Here is a 21268-nt window from a genome sequence, read left to right as displayed (position 1 = left end):
TGAAATAAGCTCGATAGCTCCATGTGGGAAAACTTGTTTGACAATAAATGGCCCGTCCCACCTTGTTTGCAATTTACCCGGAAAAAGTTTCAACCTTGAATTGAAAAGTAGCACCTTTTGTCCTTCATGGAACTCTTTATTAACCTTAAGCCTCATATCATGCCACTTCTTAGTTTTGTCTTTATAAATCAAAGAACTTGTGTAGGATTCGTTTCTAAGTTCTTCAAGGGCATTCATTTGCATCAACCAGTTGTCACGCAGTTCTTCTAGCTCAAAATTACGTATCTTCAAAGCCCAAAATGCTTTATGCTCTATCTCAATAGGCAAGTGGCAACTCTTCCCATAAACCAACCTATATGGTGTAGTACCAATAGGTGTTTTGAAAGTTGTTCTAAACGCCCATAGTGCATCATCAAGCTTATCCGACCACTCCTTTCTATTACTTCCAACCGATCTTTCTAGTATTCTCTTCAATGCCCGATTTGTAACTTCAGTTTGCCCACTTGTTTGAGGATGATAGGATATTGAAAATCTATGGTGGACACCATATTTTTGCAACACCTTAGCTAACTGATCATTTGTGAAGTGGGTGCCTCGATCACTAATTAGAGCCTTTGGAACTCCAAATCTTGAAGATAACTTTTTGAGGAAACGTACCACTACTCGAGCATCATTTGTGGGTAATGCTTGTGCCTCCGCCCATTTGGATACATATCGACTGCTACCAATATGTATTTATTTCCCTTTGACATTGGGCAAGGTCCCATGAAGTCAATTCCCCAAATATCAAATATTTCACAAACTTGAATGCTATTTTAGGGCATCTCATTTCGTGATGAAATGTTTCCCGACATTTGGCATGAATAGCATTCTTTGACAAATTTTGTAGTATCTTTAAAAATAGTAGGCCAATAAAAACCCGAATCAAAAACCTTCTTTGCCGTATATTGCGCTCCATGATGTCCTCCGGTGGGCCCGCTATGACAATGTTTCAAGATTTCACGACTTTCCTTCCCGAATACACATCTTCTTATCAAACCATCAGCACAGCTATGAAAGAGGTATGGCTCATCCCAAAATTAATACTTAATTTCTGAAAAGAATTTCTTCTTTTGTTGGCGGGTCAAGTCCTTTGTAATGTATTCACTTGCTAAATAGTTAGCTATATCTGCAAACCATGGAATCTCTCCTGCTATAACCAATAAATATTCTTCGGGAAATTCATCTCCAATCTTGTTTTCTTCCAACTCCTCCAAGTGCGGGTTTTGCAATCTCGATAGATGATCGGCAGCCACGTTCTCCATCCCCCTTTTATCTCGTATTTCAATGTCAAATTCTTATAGCAGCAACACCCAACGAATTAACCTTGGCTTAGCATCTTGTTTAGCAAAAAGATACTTAAGGGCAGAATGGTCGGTAAAAACTATGGTTTTTGACAAAACCAAATATGAGCGAATTTATCAAATGCAAAAACCACTGCTAGTAGCTCCTTTTCTGTAGTAGTGTAGTTCTCTTGTGTTGGGTTCAAGGTCTTACTTGCATAGTAGATAGGCTAAAAATGCTTGTCAATTCTTTGTCCCAAAACAGCTCCCACCGCAAAGTCACTAGCATCACACATGAGCTCAAAAGGAAGACTCCAATCTGGAGCTATCATAATAGGTGTAGAAGTCAACTTTTCCTTCAACAAATGAAATACATCAAGACATTCTTTAGAAAAGTTGAACGGGGCATCCTTCAAAAGAAGTTGAGTCAAGGGCCTTGTGATCTTTGAAAAGTCTTTAATAAAGCGCCTATAAAATCCCGCATGGCCTAGAAAGCTTCTTACCCACTTGACATTTGTTGGAGGTGGTAATTTGGCTATAGTATCAACCTTCGCTCTATCCACCTCTATCCCCATCCTTGAGACCTTGTGACCTAACACAATTCCTTCCTTCACCATAAAATGACACTTCTCCCAATTGAGAACAAGGTTGGTCTTCTAACATCTTGCTAGCATTAGATCCAGATTGGACAAACAATCTTCAAGAGAGGACCCGAAAACCGAGAAGTCATCCATGAAAGCCTCCATAAACTTCTCGATCATATCATGAAAGATAGCCATCATGCACCTTTGGAAAGTGGCTGGTGCATTACATAACCCAAAAGGCATGCGTCTATATGCAAATGTTCCACTTGGGCATGTAAAAGTGGTATTCTCTTGATCTTGTGGGTAAATTGGAATTTGAAAGTACTGTGACAACCCGAAATTTCAATCTTGTACAAGCCATTCAATCCAATCAAAGTTAGACTTGTTTCTACTAACTTTTAGCACCATCTTGAGTATAATTGAGTATCCCGAGCCTAGTTCATCAAAGGAATAAGTGAATGGAAGTGTCAATTGAAGTTGTAACCCATCAACCATGCCATAAACCCTCAAAAGAGGAGTTTACGGCCAAGGGTCATGGGTTTACGGCCGTAAACACATGGAGGCCGTAAACTCCATGCTATATATACGACCCTTAGTCATTTTTCAGCCATTCTTCACTTTTCCAAGCCTAGAACTCGAATTCTCTCTCAAGGATCTTGAGGTTTTGCTCCAAATCTTCAAAAATGTAAGTGAATCCTTCCTCATTTGAGCTAATACATCTCTTCTTCTTGATTCACTCTTGATTTCATCCATGAAATCTCTTCTTTTGGTTAGATCTTCAAGTGTTCTTCATTCCACCAAGAACACCAAGAACACACACTAGTGTTTTTAGGCTCTAACCACTCCCTCAAGCTTCTACTACGTAAGTACACTACCCTTAGCTTGTGATGTATTAGAATCCTTTGTTAAACATCAAGAAATCATGTCCAGAAGGGAGTTTACGGCCAAGCCAATCTCCTTTGGCCGTAAACCCAAATAATGTGTGTATATGGACCCTAACTTCTTCCTAAGGCTTGGTATTTAGTCTAGAACCCTTCCTGGAAACTTGTAGGACCTTAAACACACAAAATGAAACATGATGACATGAGTTTATGGCCGTAAACCCATTGGGCCGTAAACCTATTGGGTCGTAAACCCATTGCGCCGTAAACCCATGGGCCGTAAACTCATGGGCCTTACCATTTGGGCTGTAAACTCCAATGTGAGGCCCTACAACCCTTAGATGCAACCCTATTCACTTCTAACACTTGAATCAAGGTGTTTTCCATGTCCTAAGGTGTCTTTACTTTCTTAATTAGTTGCTTAATCACTAATTAGATACATATATGTGTCGTTATATGTTAAATAGGATCCGTGTGTGCTCAAGTCTTCACTTGACACTTAGCATCCTATCCAGCACTTCCATCCAAACCACTCACTACATGTGAGTTCATACCCCTTAATCAACCTTTTAAATGATTTTAAATGCTTTTAGGGGGAGGGGGGAATACAAGTTGAATTCTTCTAGTTATTATATTAATCGCATGTGATTAATAACTAGAACAAACAGAAAGATCTTCTATTACTTTCGTATTGTTATCAAACTTATGGATTTGAAACACTTCAAAACATTTTATTAAACTCTTTTAAAATGCTACATCCTTTATCAAACTCTTTTAAACTTACATTATTGTCAAACTCATATCTATACAGATATATTTATATAAGTAAGGTTTGAAGGACTTAGGACTGATAACTCACCTTATTTCCTGTTCCTTGTTTGGTTGTGGACTTAGGGTATCCTGTTATTTGTCCGAAGGTCGTTGAAACCTTAGTTATATATCGTATATATGTGTTTGGATATAAAAGCTTTCACTTCAGTTGAGTACCTTTGGGTAACAAAGGCATACAAACAACATTACTAGTTAACTATAATAGGTATAGTTAAGAGATTACTACTCACTATTACTACTACTAACGACACAGACAAGAGCCAGTACATTATGAGTCATTACATACTATAATGAGAAACAATACCTACTATACACTATACAAGAGAACATACTATACTCTATACAAGAGGATATACTACATACTAGTACAGAGAGAACATTACTACCCTTTGGCTTACTATACAAACATATGAATACGATAAATAGAATGTGACATACTACTTCTCGATACAATACTACACTGTTGTATCACTTTGTAACCAGAGTCTCCTGGAGGGAGAACGAGCATTGTGTGTATAGATCTATACGGGACAGACACTCCCACACCCCGACTGCTAGCTACAGTCCCAGCCGATAAGGCCAAGGGGTGACAGAATGTTACCTCACTACATATGACACCGGAGGGTCATCAGTGTTGGATTAGTGTCTAAGCCTGTAACTATATTTGGTATGTACTTGACCCGGTTATGCATGGTCATTTTGGGTTGCCTTCACCAAAGCAACTTGACAAGGTAATTTAAGGAAAGAGAGAGGATATTATGGTTTATTAATATATTATAAGAATAATATATTAAAGGAGAAATCATATTTATTTAATTAGTATTAGTCATAAATTAATTAGGAATTAATTTGGTGACTAAAAGAGATTAATTAAATAAAGGGGCATAAACTGTCAAATGTGTGATAGTTGAGTTTTGGACTGGGAAACCTAATGGACTAAGGGGGAACGAAATTATGATGAAGGATCATCATATTTTCGTCCAAGGGCCCTATTCCAGAAGGTTCCTTGGGCTGCTTGGTCATTAAGCTGTCCATTAGGGTTTAGACTGAAACCCTAGCAGCCTACAGTATAAATAAGACCCATAGGCTTCAATTTTCGGCCACTTGTTCCCAAGAGAATACCCTAGGCCGAAATTAAGCATCCTCCCTCCTCTCTCAAAGTTGCCTTCTTGCTTGTGGTATTTGTGATCCATTAGAGGAGTTACAATTGTGACTCTAAGCTCAAGAGAAGAAGATTCAAGCTACTATTTGAAGAGGTAAACATCTAGATCTGATGTTATATGTTAATTTCGAAATTATGTATGCTAGATTAGGGTTTATAAGTCTTGGATTCATTGCATATACAATAGAGAAACCTAGATCCAAGCATTAGGGTTTGTATGAGCACATAGGATTGTTCTTATGCCTAAAACCCATCAATCAGTTATTCAGCCGTCGATCAGCATGGTTACATACGAGTTCACATTCAAACCTTTAATTAACCAATTAAGAATTAAAGGAAAAACAGACTCCCCGAGGTGTATTGTACATTTAATACTACATGGAGTCTGCATTTTCATCAGTTTTAGCCAGCAGGGATACTGCTGGGGTAAAACATTATTTTCCCCTATTACATTTATTTTGTAATCATCTCGCATAAGAGAGGCCTTAAACTATATTTTCATAATGATAGTTTCACTGGGGAAAACTCTTACATTTACAAAAGAACAAAACATACAAACAGTCGGGTCTTGGTAGAAGACTACATTTCAGTAGAAAATATAGGATTTTCTAGAGAGTTCAACTATTTACAAACATTTACAAACAACTATGAACATTTACACTACGTTGTTACAAACATTTTCATACAAACAATGACACTAAATACTTATGAACTCAGCAGCGTTATGTTGATAAACTCTTTTCAAAATAACTTGTATTCTCAGGTCATCAGTAGACAGGTACCGATGGAGCTTTTGAGAAGATGGAGCACATACAAGACTCATCCCTTATTTTTGATCATTCATTTTGGTGTCTTACAAACTATATACAGAACACGCTTGTATTAAAATTATTCTATTAATGCAATGGATGTGGTTGCTTGTTTACTATTATGCTTTGTTGTGATACTGTACATGACGTCCTCCACCCCAGAACGTTTCCGCCGTTCCGGTTTTGGGGTGTGACAGATTGGTATCACAGCATTGTTTATAGTGAATCAAGTATATCAACCCATAAAAGATATACAAACTATAAACGCACCGGGATTTAAAATACTCTGACCAAGAGTCTATACTGTTAAATAATAAAATATTTAACCAAAGTATACCTACCTACATTCATGCTAAAATCAGTGTCACTAGGACAGGACAAAAGTATTATGATTGTTGGACAACACAATTAGGCTTAGAGACATATAGTCAAATCTAGGGAGATATAGCCTGATCAACTATATTTTCTAAGGAGTGACTAGCATATGCCTAAGAATGGTTGTGGTGTTGCAACAAGTCTAAAAACTTACCAATACCACTACAATGAGAACCATAGAACAGAACATAAACCTAAAAATACTATAGGAGTATTTTGTTGCTATAATTACTTATTTGAGAACTAAAAGGGTCTTTACTAGTAGGTCAATAATTGCTAAGTGGATACGCTGTGGTTATATGTGGCTAAGGTGTTATAGACTTAGAATCTGTGATCTTTGCTTTACTTCCTATTCCTTGTTTGGTTGTGGATTTAGAGTTAGGATCACTTATTCGAAGGTCTATCCTACTTTGATTCCATATAACTGGTATGCACTATGCAAGTATTGAAGTAACTAGTATGGATCATCTTATAATTATCTTAGATAATACGCCTATTAGATTTAAGATTCTTATACCCCCTTTTTCTCGCATAGATAACATGGCTGGATTCCATATCCCCGGAGACCCGTACTTCCCCAACAACGGCAACGGAGGATGGCTCGGTGATGAGCTAGAAGAGGATCATCCAATCCCTTTGGACGATCACCTCGTAGAAGGCTTTTCGGATGGATCTGACTCCGAACCAGAGGTCAACAACCTACCCCAAGAAGGTCAAGTCCCAAACCTCAACCCCCGTCCAGCGTTTCAAGGTCCCACACCCTTGTGGGCAACAAACTTGAACTGCTGGAGTGATGACCAGGGTCAGCCTTTACCCTTCAACGGAGACCGAAGCTTTTACAACATAAGCGAGGGAGGCTCCGCTGACCGAGTCCTGCCCATCATGGTCCGTAGGATTGTTCGGAATGCCGAACAAGTTCGTGAAGCCATCGACCGAGTGATGGAAGTGGACACCAACTCTGGCGTTAATACCGTCCGCATTCGCCAACTTGAAGAGGCTATGGAAAGGACTAGGAGGACCAACGAGGCTCTGCAGCAACATCTAGCTTCATCCCGGGCCGAAGTCATGGAACTCCGAGTAGGTCAGAGGGCACATGAGCGACATCTTCAAGAGGTTGTACGTCAACTGGAAGATCTGAGGGTTCGCCCGAGGGATACCCGTCGCTTGTAGAAGATATCGACTCATCTTTTCTTTTGGGATAAGGAATAGCCTTTCTTTTCTGTGCTCTATGGAGCACTTTCCTGTAAAATATTGCTAACTTTTAAAGTACTCTAACTAGACTTCTAAGCTGCCAACATTTTCCCTTATGGTTTGATGTAAGACCTACTGTTAGGTCATTTTTCCCGAACTCATTTACATCATTAATACCAGTAAAATTGGCAGTTACCTAATCTGTCGGAAAGTCTTTATTCTTGGTTTTCCTTACTTTATTGTTGTGCTTCTAGTTGATGGTTGGACTATGGCAATTTAGTCCATGAATCACTCTCATTATACTTACAATTGATCCTTACTATTGTCATCATCCCTATCAACTTTCAGTAAAAGATGCCGCCTCGTACGCGTCCGACCAGGGGCAGACCTGCAAATCAAACTCTACCACCACCACCCCCTCCGCAATTTGATGCGGTGATGTTTCAAGCAGCTATGACCGCAGCTGTAAACGCAGCCATGGCTCAAGTAAATTCTGGTAGTGCCAGTGGAGGTGGAATGGGCACCAACTCTAGCTATGGTGAAACCCAACCACGTACACGGGAGTGTACTTATAAAGACTTCAACAGCTGCAAACCAACATACTTCAACGGAACCAGAGGGATTATTGCGCTGTCCCAATGGATCGAGAGAACAGAAGCAATCTTTGAGATGTGCTCCTGCCCTGAGGGAAGCAAGATTAAGTTCGCTGATTGCACCTTCACCGAAAGGGCTCTGACATGGTGTAATGGCCATGTCAAATCACTCTCACTGGTAGCAGCTAACGCCATGGGCTGGGATACACTGAAGGACCTGATGACAAGAGAGTACTGCCCGAGGGACGAAATTCAGAAGCTCGAAGAGGAACTGTGGAACCTTAAAATGAAGGGTTCCGACATAGTGGCTTATACAGCCAGGTTCTGCGACCTGGTGACTCTATGTCCTAACCTGGTCCCCACTGAAAGCAAGAAAGTCGAGAGATACATCTGGGGTTTGGTACCCCCGTATCGAGGGAACGTCCTAGCATCGAAACCTGCGACCTTTGATAGTGCCAAGGAATTGGCCCAAAGGCTTATCGATCATGAGGTTCCTTCTCCTACAACAACAACCACAACTGCTGCCCCAGCACCAACCAACGCGGCCGACAATAAAAGAAAGCATTGGGACCGAAAGAAGGGTAAATCAACTCAACCCTCTTCCAAGAAACAACAGACGGTGGATGTCCATGCTGCCACAACCCCTGGTGCCCCTGTACCAGCCAAACCATACGCAAGGAGCCTACCCAAGTGCACCAAGTGCAATTTCCATCATAACGGCCCCTGCCGAGAAATGTACTGCACCAACTGCGACCGGAAGGGCCTTACTGTCCGGTTTTGCAGAGCACCACCCAAGCCCATCACCCAAGTCCCTAGTGCAGGAGTAAGCCAGACCTGCTATGGGTGTGGCGAGACAGGGCACTTCAAAAGAAACTGTCCTAAAGCTAGGAGTGCTAGAGGAGCAGGAAGACTACTTGCTATTGGCCACAATGAAGCCGTGGCAGACCCCACAGTAGTCACGGGTACGTTCCTCCTCGATAACTCTTATGCATGTGTCTTATTTGATTGTGGGGCAGAGAGGAGCTTCGTGAACCAAAAATTTAAACACTTACTTAATCAAGCACCGCAAGCACTAAAAGAAACCTTCGTCGTAGAAATGGCCAACGGAAAGATAGAGAGTTCTAACGCGATTTACATAGGATGTACCCTCACGCTAGATAATCATTCATTTCCAATCGACCTCATACCGGTAGCAATTAAGAGTTTCGATGTCATTGTGGGCATGGACTGGTTGAGTCTCCATCGTACCAATATTCTATGTTTTGAGAAGGCAGTCCACCTAAACCTACTGAATAACGAAACCTTGTTGATCTACGGAGACAAACCCAGTACGAGCCTTCGTATCATCTCAAGTATTCAAGCCCAGAAGTACTTGCGTAAGGAATGTCGAGCCTTCCTTGCACACGTAGTCGATGTGAACCAGAAAGCCAAAGACTTAAAAGACCTCCCCGTAGTATGCGATTTTCCTGACATATTTCCAGAAGAACTCGCAGGATTACCCCCGCAACGTCAAGTCGAGTTCCGAATCGACTTAGTGCCAGGAGCTACCCCAGTAGCCAAATCGCCCTATCGTCTAGCAGCAGCCGAGATGCAGGAGCTATCCGGTCAACTTAACGAATTGCTCAGCAAGGGCTTTATTAGACCAAGTTTCTCACCATGGGGAGCACCGGTCTTGTTCGTGAAGAAGAAAGACGGATCGTTCCATATGTGCATCGACTATAGAGAACTCAACAAGCTTACAGTTAAGAATCGTTACCCTCTACCGCACATAGACGATTTATTCGATCAACTACAAGGGGAAAGCTACTTTTCGAAGATTGATCTGAGATCCGGGTATCACCAGTTACGAGTATTAGAAGAGGATGTTCCGAAGACAGCCTTCCGAACTCGTTACGTACACTACGAGTTCGTAGTGATGCCATTCGGATTGACCAACGCCCCCACAGTGTTCATGGACTTAATGAATAGGGTATGCCGTCCTTACTTGGATCAATTCGTCATCGTCTTCATCGATGATATACTTATCTACTCTCGAAGTAAGGAGGAGCATAGTAATCATCTGTGACAAGTCCTAGGAACCCTACGAACGGAGAAGCTCTACGCAAAGTTCTCTAAATGCGAATTTTGGATCCGAAGAGTCGAATTCTTAGGACACGTGGTTAGCGAAGAAGGAATCCACGTGGACCCATCCAAAATTAAGGCTATTGAGAACTGGTCAGCACCGAAGACGCCTACAGAAATTCGTCAATTTCTAGGCCTCGCTGGCTACTATCGCAGATTCATACAGAACTTCTCACGAATTGCAAAACCTCTTACGACTTTGACCCATAAGGGCGTGGCCTTTGACTGGGAAGAGAAGCAGGAGAAAGCGTTCCAAACGCTAAAACGAGCCCTATGCACCGCACCGATACTATCCCTCCCAGAAGGAACAGAAGACTTCGTGGTCTATTGCGATGCGTCAAATCAAGGGCTCGGCTGTGTTCTGATGCAACGACGTAAGGTCATCGCCTATGCCTCAAGGCAGCTGAAAACACACGAGGTCAACTACACCACACACGATCTCGAATTAGGAGCGGTTGTGTTTGCTCTGAAAATATGGAGACACTACCTGTATGGTACGAAGAGCACTATCTTTACAGATCACAAAAGCCTACAACACATATTCAACCAGAAAGAGCTCAATATGAGACAACGACGGTGGGTCGAACTACTCAATGACTACGAATGCGAAATTCGTTATCATCCGGGTAAAGCCAACGTGGTAGCAGACGACTTAAGTCGGAAAGAATATTCTGGTCGAAAAGTCAAGTCATTAACTATGACTATCCATTCGCATCTGTCCACACAAATTAAGGAGGCTCAGCTCGAGGTCTTGAAACCTGAGAATGTGGCGGGTGAATCTTTGCGAGGGATGGATAAGAACTTAGAAGTCAAGGGTGACGGAGCGTTGTATCTCATGGACCGGATCTGGACACCGATACACGGTGGTTTCAGAGACTTGGTCATGAAGGAAGCACACAACACTCGATATTCCGTCCACCCAGGTTCAGATAAGATGTATATGGATCTTCAAAAGTTATACTGGTGGCCTAACATGAAAGCAGAGATTGCTACCTTCGTAAGTAAATGCCTTACTTGCGCCAAGGTCAAGGTCGAATACCAGAAACCGTCAGGTCTACTTCAGAAACCGGAGATACCTGAATGGAAGTGGGAGCGGATCACTATGGACTTCATAACCAAGTTGCCCAAGACAACGGGTGGACTTGATACCATTTGGGTCATCGTCGACAGATTGACCAAGTCCGCACACTTCCTGCCTATCAAAGAAACCGACAAGATGGAAAAGCTCACAAGAACATACATTCGGGAGATAGTACGACTGCATGGTGTTCCTATATCCATTATCTCCGACAGAGATAGTAGATTCACTTCTAGGTTCTGGCAGTCACTACAAAGCTCCCTAGGAACGAGGTTGGACATGAGTACAACCTACCATCCATAGACCGACGAACAAAGTGAGAGAACTATCCAAACTTTAGAGGATATGTTGCGAGCCTGTGTGATCGACTTTGGGAAGGCATGGGATACTCATTTACCCCTTGTCGAATTTTTCAACAACAACAGTTATCACACGAGCATAAAGGCTGCTCCATTTGAAGCCCTCTATGGCCGAAAGTGCAGATCCCCTCTGTGTTGGGCTGAGGTGGGTGACATACAGTTGGCTAAAGGACGAGTTCCTGACAGCACTCTCACGGGTCCGGAGATCATTCGGGAAACGACAGAGAAGATCGTTCAGATTCGTGAACGATTGAAAGCCTCTAGAGACTGGCAGAAAAGCTACGCAGAAAAACGAAGGAAACCTTTGGAATTCCAGGTGGAAGACCGAGTCCTTTTGAAAGTCTCACCCTGGAAGGGCTTGATACGCTTCGGAAAGCGTGGAAAGCTAAATCCAAGATACATAGGTCCTTTCGAGATTCTCGCTAGGATCGGCCCTTTAGCTTACAAACTCAACCTTCCCCACGAGCTCAGTAACGTACATCCGACCTTCCACGTCTCAAAGTTGAAAAAGTGCTTATCCGACGGAACTCTTATAATCCCACTCGACGAGATCGAGATCAATGAGAGCCTCAACTTTGTGGAAGAACCTGTGGAGATCATGTACCAAGAGGTCAAACGAACCAAGAAAAGCCGTATCCCGATCGTGAAGGTTCGCTGGAACGCTAAGCGAGGACCGGAATTCACTTGGGAGCGCGAGGATCAGATGAAACTTAAATATCCTCATCTTTTTACTTAGTTATTTGTAATAACTTAGTGGCTTAAACTCTAATTTCGGGACGAAATTCCCTCTAACAGGGGGATGATGTGACAACCCGAAATTTCAATCTTGTACAAGCCATTCAATCCAATCAAAGTTAGACTTCTTTCTACTAACTTTTAGCACCATCTTGAGTCTAATTGAGTATCCCGAGCCTAGTTCATCAAAGGCATAAGTGAATGGAAGTGTCAATTGAAGTTGTAACCCATCAACCATGCCATAAACCCTCAAAAGAGGAGTTTACGGCCAAGGGTCATGGGTTTACAGCCGTAAACACATGGAGGCCGTAAACTCCATGCTATATATACAACCCTTAGTCATTTTTCAGCCATTCTTCACTTTTCCAAGCCTAGAACTCGAATTCTCTCTCAAGGATCTTGAGGTTTTGCTCCAAATCTTCAAAAATGTAAGTGAATCCTTCCTCATTTGAGCTAATACATCTCTTCTTCTTGATTCACTCTTGATTTCATCCATGAAATCTCTTCTTTTGGTTAGATCTTCAAGTGTTCTTCATTTCACCAAGAACACCAAGAACACACACTAGTATTTTTGGGCTCTAACCACTCCCTCAAGCTTTTACTACGTAAGTACACTACCCTTAGCTTGTGATGTATTAGAATCCTTTGTTAAACATCAAGAAATCATGTCCAGAAGGGAGTTTACGGCCAAGGCAATCTCCCTTGGCCGTAAACCCAAATAATGTGTGCATATGGACCCTAACTTCTTCCTAAGGCTTGGTCTTTAGTCTAGAACCCTTCCTGGAAACTTGTAGGACCTTAAACACACAAAATTAAACATGATGACATGAGTTTACGGCCGTAAACCCATTGGTCCGTAAACCCATTGGGCCTTACCATTTGGGCCGTAAACTCCAATATGAGGCTCTACAACCCTTAGATGCAACCCTATGCACTTCTAACACTTGAATCAAGGTGTTTTCCATGTCCTAGGGTGTCTTTAATTGCTTAATTAGTTGCTTAATCACTAATTAGATACATATATGTGTCATTATATGTTAAATAGGATCTGTGTGTGCTCAAGTCTTCACTTGACACTTAGCATCCTATCCAACACTTCCATCCAAACCACTCACTACATGTGAGTTCATACCCCTTAATCAACTTTTTAAATGATTTTAAATGCTTTTAGGGGGGGGGGGAATACAAGTTGAATTCTTCTAGTTATTATATTAATCACATGTGATTAATAACTAGAACAAACAGAAAGATTTTCTATTACTTTCGTATTGTTATCAAACTTATGGATTTCAAACACTTCAAAACATTTTATTAAACTCTTTTAAAAATGCTAAATCCTTTATCAAACTCTTTTAAACTTACATTATTGTCAAACTCATATCTATACAGATATATTTATATAAGTAAGGTTTGAAGGACTTAGGACTGATAGCTCACCTTATTTCCTGTTCCTTGTTTGGTTGTGGACTTAGGGTATCCTGTTATTTGTCCGAAGGTCGTTGAAACCTTAGTTATATATCGTATATATGTGTTTGAATATAAAATCTTTCACTTCAGTTCAGTACCTTTGGGTAACAAAGGCATACAAACAACATTACTAGTTAACTATAATAGGTATAGTTAAGAGATTACTACTCACTATTACTACTACTAACGACACAGACAAGAGCCAGTACATTATGAGTCATTACATACTATAATGAGAAACAATACCTACTATACACTATACAAGAGAACATACTATACTCTATACAAGAGGATATACTACATACTAGTACAGAGAGAACATTACTACCCTTTGGCTTACTATACAAACATATGAATACGATAAATAGAATGTGACATACTACTTCTCAATACAATACTACACTGTTGTATCACTTTGTAACCAGAGTCTCCTGGAGGGAGAGCGGGCATTGTGTGTATAGATCTATACGGGACAGACACTCCCACACCCCGACTGCTAGCTATAATCCCAGCCGATAAGGCCAAGGGGTGACAGAATGTTACCTCACTACATATGACACCGGAGGGTCATCAGTTATTCAGCCGTCGATCAGCATGGTTACATACGAGTTCACATTCAAACCTTTAATTAACCAATTAAGAATTAAAGGCAAAACAGACTCCCCGAGGTGTATTGTACATTTAATACTACTTGGAGTCTGCATTTTCATCACTTTTAGCCAGCAGGGATACTGCTGGGGTAAAACGTTATTTTCCCCTATTACATTTATTTTGTAATCATCTCGCATAAGCGAGGCCTTAAACTATATTTTCATAATGATAGTTTCACTGGGGAAAACTCTTACATTTACAAAAGAACAAAACATACAAACAGTCGGGTCTTGGTAGAAGACTACATTTCAGTAGAAAATATAGGATTTTCTAGAGAGTTCAACTATTTACAAACATTTACAAACATCTATGAACATTTACACTACGTTGTTACAAACATTTTCATACAAGCAATGACACTAAATACTTATGAACTCACCAGTGTTATGCTGATAAACTCTTTTCAAAATAACTTGTATTCTCAGGTCATCAGTAGACAGGTACCGATGGAGCTTTTGAGAAGATGGAGCACATACAAGACTCATCCCTTATTTTTGATCATTCATTTTGGTGTCTTACAAACTATACAGAACACGCTTGTATTAAAATTATTCTATTAATGCAATGGATGTGGTTGCTTGTTTACTATTATGCTTTGTTGTGATACTGTACATGATGTCCTCCACCCCAGAACGTTTCCGCCGTTCCGGTTTTGGGGTGTGACAAGTACCCCAAGAAACCATCAAGGAAACAATAATAAAGATGACCGGACAACCTCTCGAGCATTTGATCGATGAAAGGTAGCAGAAAAATGATCCTTGCATGTTGCATCATTAAGCTTTCGATAGTCAATACAAACGTGCCACCCGGTAACTGTCCTTGTTGGGATCAACTCGTTAGCTTCATTGGTGACCTCTGTCATTCCTCCTTTGTTTGGCACAACATGTACTGGACTCACCCATGTGCTATCATATATTGAGTAAATGATGCCAGCATCTAATAGTTTCACCACCTCTTTTTTAACTACTTCTTGCATGTTTGGGTTGAGTCTTCTTTGGCGTTGTACTATGGGTTTAGCTCCTTCTTCTAAATTGATCTTATGAGAACAATAGGCTGGACTAATCCCCTTGATATCAGTGATCTTCCATGCAATGGCACCTTGTCTCTTCTTTAGAACTTTAACTAGGCTTTCTTTCTCGTGTTTTGCTAGGTCAGAAGCAATGATTACTGGCTTTTGTTGTTCTTCTTCTAAGAATGCATACTCCAGGTGTTCGGGAAGGGCTTTCAGCTCGAGTCTTGGTTTTGCGTCAACCACCACGACGTGGTGATCCTGCCACGTCGTGGTGTCATGGTTTTTAATTCCAGATCGCGAAAAAAAAACTTTGCCACGTCGTGGCATCCTCACCACGTCGTGTTTCCCTTATATCAACTAAAGCTCTGGCGGTGCTCAAGAATGGCCTTCCAAGAATGATCGGGACTTGTTCATCTTCCTCCATATCCAAAACAATAAAATCTGCGGGGAAAACGAACTTGTCAACTTTCACTAGCACGTCCTCACAAATACCCCTTGGAAATGTAATAGTTTTATTGGCCAAATGAATAACCATGCGGACCGGTCTTGGTTCGGGAAGGTCGAGCTTCTTGAAAAATGAATAGGGCATTAAGTTTACACTTGCTCCCGAGTCAGCTAGAGCATGACTAGTTGCAAGATTTCCAAATTGGCATGGCAAGGTTATACTTCCTGGATCCCCCATCCTCTTTGGTAGCATGTTTAACATAGCAGCAGAACAAGTTTCGTTCAACACTACCTTAGATAGCCCCTCCATCTTCTTGCGGTTTGTTAACAAGTCCTTGAGAAATTTGGCATATTTAGGCATTTCAGCTAAAGCCTCAAGGAATGGAATATTGATTTCAAGAGATTTTATGTGATCTAAGAACCTCTGGTAATCTTCAGCATGCTTCTCTTGAATTGCTCTGCTTGGGAAGGGAAGTGGTGGATGATACGGCTTCACCGGTTTGGTATTTTTCTTCTCAGTGTCTTGCCACGCCGTGGTAGATTCACCACATCATGGTGATTGCCCAGACTCGTTTTCTTTATTTTCTTCTTGTCCTTCCTGTTCCACTTCTGGTTTGTTTCTGTCAATAGGGGTTAAGTGAGTGATAATTTTCCCGCTTCTAGTGGTGATGGCTTGAATGTGAACTCCTCTCGGGTTTTGTTCGGTATTTCCCGGAAGTCCTCCCGGTGATCTTTCATTTAATTGGCTTGCTAGTTGCCCGAGTTGCTTCTCTATAGTGAGGATTGAAGCTTGTTGATTTCTAACCAGTGCTTGTGTATTTCTCATTGTCTCTTGTTGTTCCCTCATGAATACTTGTTGTTCTTTTATCGCTGCTTCAGCTCCTTCGTGCCTTTTTTCGGAAGTGGCTATAAACCGGGTAATCATATTTTCCAAGTCAGATTTCTTTTGAGCTTGTGGTTCCTCTTTTTGGTAAAACCCTCTTCCTTTTTGTTCATATTTCTCTTCCTTAGCCTTTTTGTATTCTTCATAAGGTATCCAATTTTTCTTGGGTTTTCTCCAATTGTCATCAAAACGATCACCGCTCGAGTAGAAAGCTTGAACCTTCCGGTTTCCATTTTCATCAAGGTCACAATCTCTAGTCAAATGAGGCCCATTACAATTTTCACACCCAACCCGAATAGCATTGATTGTTTGATCCATCTTAGTCATTCGCCTATCCATGTTGTGCAACATTGCCAAAACTGCCGCCATATCCTCCGAAGCAGCATTAACCGATCCCTTTGTTAATTCATTCCTTGGATTATGGTATTCTCTAGAGTGTTTAGAGAATTCTTCAATTAGCTGTTTTATCACAGGGGGTGCCTTCTTTGTGAGTGGTCCTTGAGAATCAAGGAGCTGCCTAGTTGTCACATTTACTCCATCATAGAAAAGGGAGACTTCTTGTTGACTGTTCAGATCATGATGTGGGCAGTTCCTCAACAAACTCTTGTATCTTTCCCATGCCTCATAAAGTGACTCTCTAGGTTGTTGCTCAAAGTTGGCTATGGCTTTCTTCAACTTCGCTATCTTTGAGGGTGGGCAAAATTGATCAATGAATTCTTCTTTCATCTTGGACCAAGTAGTAATGGATCCGGGAGGAAGTGATTTTAGCCAATCTCTCACGGCCCCCTTGAATGTAACGGGTAACATACGAAGCAATACAGTTTCGCGAGCCACATTTGGAACATTGAAGTGGTCGGCTATGTCGTTGACCTCTTCTAGATGTTTGTATGCATCTTCGTGATCCTTACCGTAGAATGGGAGTTCCTTAATTTGTGCGAGTATGTGGCTCTTAAGCTCGAAGTTTGCATTTGCTGGAATCGCGGGTTGCACGAGTCCTGGGCCGGTATCTTCACGCATCTTCTTCTTCCATTCGCCCATGGGAACTTCGTCGATGTTAGCCATGGTGTTGTCGGGTTCGTCTTCTAGGTCACTTTCGTTATCAAATGTAAGATCTTTTTCGTCTCCTTCTGTTTCGTATTCGGTGTCCTCCTTCTTCGGGTCTTCGTCCGCCAAAGAGATGTTGGATCCTCCTGATTTACTGCTCTTTTTCTTGGTAAACACAAATTTGAGATTCTTCAAAGGCGAGTTCTTTGAAGTTGCGGTTTCTCCAACGGTTTTGCCTTTGTTCTTCCTTAAAGTAGCTTCCGGGTCTTCAAGTGATGGGATTAAAGGTGTATTTCCTCCTCTGGTCATAAACGATCTGCAAATAAACAAAGAAAACACGTAAAAGAAAAAAAACGAAAAATAAAATTCCTACAGTAGCTATACCACGACGTGGTAGAAATTACCACGACGTGGTGAACCTAAAATACGAAAATACTAAAATAAAAATTAAAAACTAAACTCCAACAGAAAATAGACCTAAAAATAGCAATATAAAGTAATTAAAACTGAACCATTCCCCGGCAACGGCGCCAAAAACTTGATGTGTAATTTAATATGCTTATATTTTATTCAAGTTAATTTATAAAAGTAATTTACTTTAATAGACTATTAAACACACTAGGCAGTGTACCTAATCGTGCAATAGTATAACAATGGTAAGAATGAGTGTCGAACACAAGGAACGGTGTTTAAATTGATTTATTTTACTATTGACTAATTAATAATTAAATTAAAAGAGGGGTTGTTTTCCTAGTTTTGCAAGACTAGATACTTGAATTACTAAACTAACTCAAAAATTCACTTAATAAAACTAGAACTGAAACTAAGCAAGTAACAAGTATGAATTACCAAGGTGAGAAAGAGACTTTCGTTCAGCTTCAGATTTGTTGTTATTATGGTTGTTTCATAGAAGTGCAATGGATTTAGTTTCTTTGGCTACCGATTCCTAAGATGACCAAATTGGTATTCGCCAATTTAATCCTTTAGCAAACTAGCTTATTTATTCAGTGATCAAGCGGACAAACTTACAAGTTCACTAGTGTTCAGTTCGAGTTGCTTAGACTTATAATTAATTGACCAATTAAATTTGTTGATTCAATTCTATATATGATTTATCGTCATATATTGGCTCCTATACTTTTTTACCCACTTTTCTACTTAACCCTAGGTTTTAATCAAAACTCTAGTCCTACGATTTTGCAAATCACAAGATCATAAGATTCAAATTCAATTAAGAAAAAATAGTCATTCTAACCTAATCAAATTCAGCAATAAGCAGATAAAAAGCAGTTATCAAAAGTACTTGAGGTTCTTTAATAAGAAAAAGTCAACAAATAACCAATTAACTAAATCCTAACTATGAAATCAACCATGTTTAGTCAACTCATCCTAGCTAAACGAAAGTCATGAATGTTTAGCTCATGATTTCAGCAAACAAAGTAATAAAATCGAGATTCAAAAGTAAAGGCATAGTTATTCCTAATGAAAAATCGAAAAGTAGAGTTTAGCTGCCTTTGATATCCTCCTTCTAATGATTGTGATTGAATTCCTTGCTTCCAATGCTTAATTCCAGTGCCTTTGCCTCAAAATGCTTCGAATTCTCCAGAGCCAAAAGTTCCCATTCGGAGGTTTATGTGAGATATTTATACTTTTTCCGAAAGCAGGGCACCACGTCATGGTGATTGTGTTTATCCCGTAATCTCCAAGTCATCGAATCTGATCAGGAATCTTCAAGACGCCACGTCGTGGTAGGATCACCACGACGTGTTAGGTGTATTTTTCTTCATTTTACTGCTTTGGTTCAATCTTCCATCTTCTAGCTTCCTTAATCCAGCTTCCAACTTCCTTTTTGCTCCAAACAAGTCTTTTAGTCCCTACAACACAATTCATAGCAAATTAAGTATCTTTTGTTCTATTAAGGGCATAAAAGTAATTAAAATATTAATGTATGTTTTATAAATATGTGTATAAATATGCACATATCAATGTTTGGACTGGAAATAAGTTACTGGACTTAGGGTGAGGCTTATGTAAAGGGTTGGGCCCAATTTGGAAAATTGAGCAATTGGTGGACCTTTATGGATTTTGGAGCTTTGGGCTTGATTGGTTTAGACTTGGGCCTTCATGGATTATATAGTATGGACCTCGATGGGTTGGGGGTGAAACGGTCATTTCACCCCAAGTATGGATTATGGATCATGGTTTAGGACCCAATTGCTAATTGGGTGATATTGTGATATTGATAGCTCAAGGAGTCGCCAGAGCAGCAGTAAGGATTTCTTGCAGTGGACTTCAGCAGTATGAGGTGAGTTACCTTCCAGTAGAAGTGGGTCCAAGGCCACAATGCCGACCCACTAGTAGGAGTTGATTGATTGGATGATTGTCTTTGTGATAATTGGCTGGCATGTTATGTTATGTTTATATGCTAACATGGTATGATGTTATGTGATAGTAACTATAGGGAATAGTCCCCGCATCCGGTCGATAAGGACGAAGGGGTGGGCCAACACCCAGATATCCTAGGCAGTAGATGTATATGTTTATATGCTAGTGCTTATGTGGTAGTGGTAGGGGTGAAATAGTCGTTATTATCCGGTTGAAATAGACTGAAGGGGAGGCCAACACCCAGATATGCTAGGCAGTTATCTGGTTGAAATAGACCGAAGGGGAGGCCAGCACCCAGATATGATCGGCAGTATCCGGTCGGTAGGACCGAAGGGGTAGGTCGGCCACCCGGATATGCCTGACAGTATGTGTATTGTATGGTATGTGGTATGATGAGGGAACTCACTAAGCTTCGTGCTTACGGTTTTCAGTTTTGGTTTCAGGTACTTCGTTTTCAAAGGAAAGGAGTTGGCTCGATCGCAGCGCATCACACTATGTTTTTCCGCACATGAGATCTTTGGGATTACACTCTGATATGGTTTTATGATAATATGATTTGAATATTGACACTTTGGTTTTGACATGAGATATTATTATGAATGTTTTTATACTGTTGGTTTTATATAATAACTTAATTAAAATGAAATTTTTGGTCTTCAATTTTGGGATGTTTCACAAACCCTAAAATTTAGGGTTTATACCCTGGCTACGTACGCCTTGCGTACACAATGTACGCTCAATATACGCATGTAGCCTCCAAGAATTACAAAAATGCCATTGGAGGTCCAAAATGGAAACAATTCTCATACTAAGGGCATAAATGGAATACCCGGAATTTCAAGATGTTACATTTATTTTCATTGGATACCCACAAAAGTATTTTGTATATTTTTTCTACAAACCTAGTGAGAACGTGGTATTTGTAGCACGAAAGGGAGTCTTTCGCGCGCGCGCGCGCGCTCGCGAGAGAGAGAGAGAGAGAGAGAGAGAGAGAGAGAGAGAGAGAGAGAGAGAGAGAGAGAGAGAGAGAGAGAGAGAGAGAGAGAGAGAGAGAGAGAGAGAGAGAGAGAGAGAGAGAGAGAGAGAGAGAGAAAGAGAGAGAGAGAGAGAGAGAGAGAGAGAGAGAGAGAGAGAGAGAGAGAGATAGTGTGTGTGTGTGTGTATGTGTGTGTGTGAGAGAGAGAGTGAGAGAGAGAGAGAGTCAACCGATGAAGGAACCTTAGAAGATACTAGCACTCAACCAGAGGATGAGACTCTTGTTGAACCCATTGATAATTCGTCACCTCTTCGCCGATCTAGTAGAGTTAGAATGCCACTAACGTTCTATGGTTTCCATATAAC

At 40.8% G+C, this 21268-nt stretch overlaps 1 protein-coding gene and 1 non-coding gene across 2 annotated transcripts; one reads left to right on the top strand and one right to left on the bottom strand.

Moving 5' to 3' along the window:
- Window positions 1-1552: 1552 nt before the first annotated feature.
- LOC145126739 (putative mitochondrial protein AtMg00860) lies at window positions 1553-1897 on the bottom strand. The gene has a single exon (XM_079062046.1). The coding sequence runs from the start codon at window positions 1895-1897 to the stop codon at window positions 1553-1555; it is 345 nt and encodes a 114-aa protein (XP_078918172.1).
- A 15172-nt stretch (window positions 1898-17069) lies between these two features.
- LOC145128082 (small nucleolar RNA R71) lies at window positions 17070-17176 on the top strand. The gene has a single exon (XR_013716684.1). It is a non-coding gene; the product is annotated as a small nucleolar RNA R71 (small nucleolar RNA).
- Window positions 17177-21268: the final 4092 nt, after the last annotated feature.

The sequence above is a fragment of the Lactuca virosa genome, chromosome 7, assembly GCF_052849685.1.
Source record: "Lactuca virosa cultivar CGN04683 chromosome 7, Lactuca_virosa_CGN04683_v6, whole genome shotgun sequence".
In the NCBI taxonomy this organism is placed as follows: Eukaryota; Viridiplantae; Streptophyta; class Magnoliopsida; order Asterales; family Asteraceae; genus Lactuca; species Lactuca virosa.
The sequence above is the reverse complement of the archived record's forward strand: the minus strand, read 5'-3'. Positions and strand labels throughout refer to the sequence as shown.

What these genes read in the sequence shown, in the direction of transcription:
- LOC145126739 (XM_079062046.1), bottom strand. Translation starts at nt 1,897, where the DNA reads ATGGGGATAGAGGTGGATAGAGCGAAGGTTGATACTATAGCCAAATTA.